Source organism: Spinacia oleracea, chromosome 4, assembly GCF_020520425.1.
Source record: "Spinacia oleracea cultivar Varoflay chromosome 4, BTI_SOV_V1, whole genome shotgun sequence".
NCBI lineage: Eukaryota > Viridiplantae > Streptophyta > Magnoliopsida > Caryophyllales > Amaranthaceae > Spinacia > Spinacia oleracea.
In genome coordinates, this window is record NC_079490.1 from 131,576,373 (window position 1) to 131,584,133 (window position 7,761).

At 33.7% G+C, this 7,761-nt stretch overlaps 1 protein-coding gene across 8 annotated transcripts; it reads left to right on the forward strand.

Annotated features, from left to right (window-relative positions):
• Positions 1-406: 406 nt before the first annotated feature.
• On the forward strand, positions 407-5,414 carry LOC110775612 (cationic amino acid transporter 1-like). 8 transcript variants are annotated; one of them, XR_008918917.1, is made up of 5 exons: positions 407-794; positions 1,523-1,591; positions 2,180-2,412; positions 3,666-3,919; positions 5,150-5,414. XR_008918917.1 is itself a non-coding variant. In XM_056826915.1 (4 exons), the coding sequence occupies exons 1-3, from the start codon at positions 753-755 to the stop codon at positions 3,892-3,894; spliced, it is 354 nt and encodes a 117-aa protein (XP_056682893.1). In that variant the 5' UTR covers positions 412-752; the 3' UTR covers positions 3,895-3,919; positions 5,150-5,414. The 8 variants fall into 8 exon arrangements, 1 of the variants encoding a protein (XP_056682893.1); XR_008918915.1 differs by having other exon boundaries at positions 411-794; positions 3,695-3,919; XM_056826915.1 differs by lacking the exon at positions 2,180-2,412 and having other exon boundaries at positions 412-794; positions 3,652-3,919.
• Positions 5,415-7,761: the final 2,347 nt, after the last annotated feature.

The window sequence follows — 7,761 nt, forward strand, 5'->3', positions numbered from 1 at the left end:
GTAAATTTACTTTTGGTGTCCCCCTTAGATTACTAAAATACCCTCCACACTTATAGAATAGAAAATATAATGACAATCTACCCAATAGAAATAAAGATTCTTTTTTATTTCATCTTCTCCCTTTTGTTCTTTTCATTATGGAAAATTAATTTTTTTTTTTTTTTTTAATTCCTCCACTAGTAGAAAAAATGTCATTTGCAACTCATCAATTGCAACTCACGCAAGTCATACGCGTTGTAACTGAGGTTTGGTCAACGCGGGTCAATTGTTAAATGAACTACTCGCAGCGAATTCATTGACCCCGAGTTGCAAAAAAATCGATTTTTTTTTAAAAAAAGGATAATTCGCAGCGCGCAGATACAGTACAAGTTGCAATTAGGAGAATAATTTGCAACTCCCGCCCTTGTCGTTTGCTGAAATTCTAAATAGTCGCAACTTTGGCCCTATGAGATTGCTGCAATTAGGTTGAAACATTCACTCACCTTCTATTCTCGAATTAGGTTGTACGCAATTCACTCACCTTCAATTCTCACCCAATTATGCAGATTTAGATCGCATTCAAAAAAAAAAAAAAACCAGTGAAACCTATGTTTTGCGATTCTCCATAGGCAATTTCTTCCCCCTTCTACACAAATCTTACCCCCATTAACTCCCTTCTTCATCTTTGGTCTGCTCCTTCGCCGCGCGGCCATCGGAAAAGTTTCTTGCTCTCAACTCCGTGAACCCTGTTGTAGAAAATTGGAGGGAGAAAGATGGATTTATCTAGGCTTTCCCTGCAAATATCCGAAATTGAGGTCTACCTCTTTCTCCCTCGTTTTATTTTCGCATTTTATGAATTATTGGGGTATTTATTCTTTTGTGAACTATCGGGGTAATGCCCGACTGCCTGAGTGATGGAACTAACAAATTATGCTGAGGAGTAAACAATTTACAATCCCTAATCTTCCGGTTTCATTATAGTGGAATATTTAGGCGTGTGGAGATGTTTCTGAATTATATTTGAGACCAAAATGTAGGATGAATTGCAGCATTTGAAGACTGGCATTATGATTTTTTGCAAAGGCTAATGATGGATAGTGCTTTTACTTCTTTGACATGTAGTTAGGGTCTGGAGATAGTACGATTGTAGAGTAATTAGATTGTGTTAAGTGATTGGATCACTGAGTTCTTGTCATAACCATGGAATTATTAGCTCTCTGTGTTGTTTTGTATTATATGTTCGCTATAGTTGTGTTCTTGAATTAGTGTTTCAGAGGAATATGGGCTTTGCATTGTGATGCTCGAGCTTAAGCTCCCTCATATGACTGCCATTTAGTTATGATAGTCACCCATGTTTTCACTTATGATGGTAGGACTTATTTTGTCGTAAACAACTTTGGCGTTACTCTCAACAGATTAATCAGGTCTTGTTTGATTCAATATATATGATCATACTTTAGTTTTTTTATAGCTTTTACTTATGTAGGTCACCTTCGTTCTACCATCTTTCACTAAAGGAACCATACCCTCTTTCCTCTTGTAGGGAAAGACAAGACTAGATGAAGGGCAAGCTAGCACTGATGGAGAAACTCGGATTTTTTGGTTGAATTTTGTGAGTTTGGTCCTTCTAAATTAGTGGAGTGAAATAATTTGTTATAGACTGAGAAGATGAATCACTAGAGTATACGAATTGATCTCAAATGGCAATTATCAATTTTTCCTTGTTTAACACTGTGTCATGTAAAGATGTAGGTCAGGTCTTAATGATGTGGGTGTTCTTTAATAATTCAGTTACCTTTCTGTTCACAATGATTATATCTGATTCCTTCAAATAGGTGTTTCGAATCTTAAATATATAAAAGAGATCATTATATTGCTTGCATGAAATGTGGTTTATCTGCTAGCTAACTACATTCATGTGTATGGTACATTGAAACTAATGGATAAGTGAGATTTTGAGGTTTGCAATCGGGATCTCCGCTCACATCATCTTACATGAACAACACTACATTCATTAACAACTTACAAGGAGATAAAATAAATTTTACTTTCCAGGGATGTAGATCCTGTGTCTGTAGGTAGTTTTAGCATGTCAATACTCCAATGCTGGCTCCAAACATATGTCAACTTGAACTTGTTGATTGTTAATCTTTATTGCCATATGATATAAGAGTCACACTAATACGTAATATGCATTCAGATTGCAATGATGATGTATGATGCATATCAGACGGTCGTGCAAAGTATAATGAACTTGGGATTTGTGCATTGGTGATATGCTAAGGGTTTTCAAAGATATTCGGAGAAGCCAGAGCTATTTCATCCTTGTTACTACCTCCATTTCAGAAAGTTCTTTACGCTTAGGAAAATGTGTCCAAAGTATAAAAACTTTGACAGTAAATTCTCACCATTATATACATCAAAACGTTACTGGTAAGATCTTGTTAGATTGGTCTCGGTATATATTTTCATAATATCAAATTTTTATAATTTTTTCATACACAAAATTTGATATATAAGTAGTTAAATATTGCATTGGAGTCCGTGCAAATAGTAACCGTGAAGATCTTTTTGAAACGGAGGTAGTATCATCTTAAACTATAAACTAGATGGTTCTTGATTCAATCGTTAGTTTTGGAATATGTATCTCAGACTCTATTGCGCCCCCTTGTTAAAATTCAATCATTTCATTGTCCTTTGGTTATTGACTTATTGTGCTATTCTCTCATAGTACCAATATGCAGTTCTTCTGTTATGATTTCTGTGGCCGTTGTTATCTTTCTCTGGCCTTCTGTTATATATCTTGCTAGGGCCTTGGCTATTCGGATGATGACTATCTAAAAATAGCGAGCTTCCTGTAACTTGACAGAAATTATCAGTTTATTACAAGCTATTCTTCCTATATTACATAGTATTTTCCTCTGGTATCCCCTTTCTGGAAAGTTATTGTTTTCATGCCTTTTCTTGTACCTTCCACTTTTTCAATTTTGTTTCCTGAGAAGGGAAAATTAAGGCGCATTGTCCAAACATATTTGAGCAGGTTAAGCCTTTCCATGGTTACATTTAGGATGGCCGATGGGTTTCTTATACTTGGTATGAATGTATGATATTAAATCATGTTTTAGAATTCTAAAATCCTTGTTTTCTGTAAAATATGGTCATATACGAAGTAAATAGTAAGAAAACCATATGGTTTAAATATTGAGCCAGGAATTGTCACATGGCAGTCAAGCCAGTCATACAACCAACGTCATCTAGCTTACTATTATGCTTAAATAAATAGGAACTGGTAATGATGATGTTCATGTAGTATAAAAAGATAGATTTGGATGGATTATGTAAAATCAATCTCATATAGGCGTACTTTAAATTTCCTTATTACTTGATGATTGAAATTGTTGGATTGTTGAACTTGCTGGTGTTCTTGTCCAGCCGTGGCGTCCTGCAGTTTCTGTGTTTGCTGGTTAGTATGCAACTTGTTTAGTGTGCGGGTGTGTTGCGTGTTGGTGTGCAATTTGTTATGTGGTGTGCAGTCTGTTTTGCTGGTGTCCAGGTGCAGTCTGTTTTGTTGTTGTACAATACAGTGTGGATTCTGTTTCGTTGCACGCTGTTTTGCTGCAGTCTGTTTTTCTGTTGTACAATAGTGTGCAGTCTGTTTCTTAGTCTGTTTAGTTTGTTTTGAATAGGCTTACGAAACGGTCTTTGGATGATACAGAACTCAACCAAGTGAAGGCTGAAAGCAACCATGATATGAAGAAATCATTAACTTGGTGGGATCTTACTTGGTTCGGTATTGGTGCTGGTATCTTTGTACTTACTGGTCAAGAGGCTAATCAAGATGCTGGTCCTGCTGTTATTTTATCTTTTACTGTTTCCGGTGTCTCTGCTATGCTCTCTGTTTTATGTTACACCTAGTTTGCTGTTGAGATCCCTGTTGCAGGTACTTTTTTCTTTTCTTTTCCTTTATTATTTTTTTTACACAATGGAATATCCCTAACGGCTCCCTGCCCCTTGAATTAACCTAGGCAGCAACGAACTCGGAATCAATATTTATTACACACTACTAAAATCTAAAATTGCCACTAATGGAATACAAAGTATTAAAGTTTAAACATAGCATATAAAACATGTAATTAGTTTAAAATGAGTCCATAGGTTCATTAGTACGAAAATGGGAGCGAAAATGTCTCATTTTAGCCTAAATATGTCCATAACGACCCAACAAGCCTAAAACGTGCATAACCATATTGGAATGAGTCTTAGAAAGTTTATACAAAGCATATAAAATATGTAATTATTTTAAAATGAATCATAGGTTCATTAGTTTAAAAATGGGAGCGAAAATGTCTCATTTTAGCCTAAATATGTCCATAACGACCCAACAAGCCTAAAACGTGCATAACCATATAGGAATGAGCCTTAGAAAGTTTAAACATAGCATATGAAATATGTAATTAGTTTAAAATGAATCATTAGGTTCATTAGTTCGAAAATGGGAGCGAAAATGTCTCATTTTAGCCTAAATATGTCCATAACGACCCAACAAGCCTAAAACGTGCATAACTAGATTGGAATGAGTCTTATAAAGTTTAAACATAGCATATAAAACATGTAATTAGTTTAAAATGAGTCCATAGGTTCATTAGTTCGAAAATGGGAGCGAAAATGTCTCATTTTAGCCTAAATATGTCCATAACGACCCAACAAACCTAAAACGTGCATAACCATATTGGAATGAGTCTTAGAAAGTTTATACAAAGCATATAAAATATGTAATTAGTTTAGAATGAATCATTAGGTTCATTAGTTTAAAAATGGGAGCGAAAATGTCTCATTTTAGCCTAAATATGTCCATAACGACCCAACAAGCCTAAAACGTGCATAACCATATTGGAATGAGCATTAGAAAGTTTAAACATGGCATATAAAACATTTAATTAGTTTAAAATGAGTTCATAGGTTCATGAGTTCGAAAATGGGAGCGAAAATGTCTCATTTTAGCCTAAATATGTCCATAACGACCCAACAAGCCTAAAACGTGGCATAACCATATTGGAATGAGTCTTAGAAAGTTTAAACATAGCATATAAAACATGTAATTAGGTATAAGATTTAATTTTCTCTTAAATTAGTTTTCGAGTAATTAATGCCAAGTTTTTGTTTTTTGAAGGGTTATGTACAAAGAGAAATGCCATATTCTGATGAGGAGTTAGAAGAAACTCGAGAACAATGGGCAAAGTATTTTAAGGACAACTATTTGATGGATGCAGGCGAATGAGTTTGTTGTCTAGTAATGTTATGTTTTATGTTTTTGTTATGTGTTGGATATGACGTTGGATGCTACTTGGAGCATATATATTGTTTTGGAACATATATGTATGTTATGTCTTATATACAAGTCTTTATAAATTCCCGTTCTGTCCGGGTTTCTCAAATTACAAGGGATACTATGGCAAATTTTTTACAACCTATTAAACTATTTAAAATGTTTTTATTATAATTTTTTGTCAAAATAATAAGATTGTCCAGGGATAAATATATAAATATGCATCTGATTGAAGCTATTATATTTATTTATTTATTTTTTAAAAAAAGAATTAATTGCAGCGCGTGTACTAGCACTGAGCTGCAAAATGACAACTAACCGCAGCGCGTATGTCTCAACAAGGCGTTGTAACTACTTTTTATTTACAACTTATAGGGGTCGAACCGCGCTGCAACTAATACACTATTTACAACTTATACAGGTCTACCCGCGCTGCAATTAACCTATTATTTGCAGCGTCTATGATCGCTGCAAAAAAACGCGCGAAAACGCTGCAAAAAGCCCGTTTTACTCGCGCTGCAAATGTGATTTTTTCTACTAGTGCTCGGTACGTATTTCTTTGAGATTTTTGAAGTTGTTTTGATAGGGGAACTTGATTCAGGCTTTTGGGCAAATTTTACGGCAGTTTGGAGATTATATTTGTGCGCGTAATTTATTGTTCCACCTATGACGTATTTACTCTCTCCTCTCCTTTTTATTTTTTTTATATATTTCGTTTTCGAGGTTCATTTTTCATTTTTAATTTTGAAATATTTTTTTTCGAATATCTATTCTATAAGGGAACTCTTGGTGTCAATTAGTAATTGCACTTTTGGTGTCCCCCTATAAAATAGTCTATTATATACCGTTGCTCATAATTGAATTAAATCAAGAATAATTATATCATAATGGTCAATTTGGAAATAAATTAAATAAATTCAATCATCTTTATGATTATTGTAATTATGATTTATGATTAAGCTAAATTTGAGTATAACATCAATTAACCCATAATTTGTGTCAATCACCTCTCAAGAAGCCAAAAATAAGTAGTATTTGTTTACTATATAAATTTAACCTCCTCCGCATCCTAATCAATCAAAACACAATATATGTTTCGCTCTTCCTTTATGTGATCTCTAATGTATGACCATGTTTGAGCATTATTATTGGTTGTAACTGAATAACTACTAATCATTCAAATACAATATCACTTTCTTTCATATTTACGATTTTACAATTATCTCACACTTGGTGGATCTCAATATATCATTTCATTTTAATGTTTTCAACATATCCCTTATATTGCTTAATATTTTTAAATTGTTTAGTTCTTTATTTTTATGTTGTAATTTTTTTGTAGAAACTAAAGAGATAAATGAAAATGATGTGCATATATCATTTTCTACTCTGGTATGTATAACATTTTTCATATTATAATCGACATATCTACTACATTTTTTTCAATCATATGTTATTGTTAAAGCACCGATGCAAGAGAAATTCTATCATTCGCATCCATCATAATGCATGAAATTGTTAAAAAAAAATCAAGTACTATGTAGTACTAAATTGTTATGACTTATTACTACAAGAAAGGCCTTATCTTACATTTTTTTTTTCTTTGATAGTGTCAATCTATCATCTATAAAACCAGAAAAAGTATATGACAAAAGAAATTACGCTTTTTATAAAAAAAAAATTAATGTTTTTTTAAATCAAAATCGTGACGAATAACATGTATAACGTTTATTTCACAACAAAAATCACGTACAAATTGGCCGGATTGTATAGATATTTTTAACAATTTTCTTAACTTTTCGACCATGCTTTTGTGATGAAATCTTCCAATAGGTATTAAACAATTGGTTAAAATATTTTCTGAAGAAAAATAAAGACGTAATCATTCTACGATAATAAATATTAATTTATTAATGTTGGTTTACATGCATTCTAAAATCCACGCACGCATCGAGTGCATAAAATACTAGTCGCCATATGTGGTATTTGGGGGAGCGGGTGTCTCTTCAGCATAGTACAAGAGGTAGGCTCGTCCCTACGGATCCTCTGGAGGCCATGCTGACGAAGGCTGAGGATGTTGCCCAGCTCTATTCGGATGCTAGGGAGGCTGGAGGCGAGTCTATTTGTCTCCCTTGGGAGAATTTTGTAGCCACTACAAAAAAACATGACTCATAGTGACGCTTTTTTGGTCTAAAAGTGGCGCCAAAAAGCGTCATAATTTTCAAAAATGACGCTTCAGAAAAGCGTCATTATATTTTGGGCCACTATATAATGACGCTTTTAGTAGCCACAAATATCAACTTTTGTGACGCTTTTTAAAATCACTCCTTCAATATAAGGACGCTTTTAGTGGTGGATTTTTGCCGAACTACATTTGAGCCAAATCGATTGTGATGCAACAAAGCGTCACAATTTACCTCCCCATATTTCCCACTAAAATGCTTTTGATGCAAAAA

Coding starts and splice junctions, on each gene's coding strand:
- LOC110775612 (XM_056826915.1), top strand. CDS start 753: ATGGATTTATCTAGGCTTTCCCTGCAAATATCCGAAATTGAG. Junction 795..1,522: donor TGCAAATATCCGAAATTGAG/GTCTACCTCTTT, acceptor TTCCTCTTGTAG/GGAAAGACAAGACTAGATGA. Junction 1,592..3,651: donor GGATTTTTTGGTTGAATTTT/GTGAGTTTGGTC, acceptor TAGTCTGTTTAG/TTTGTTTTGAATAGGCTTAC.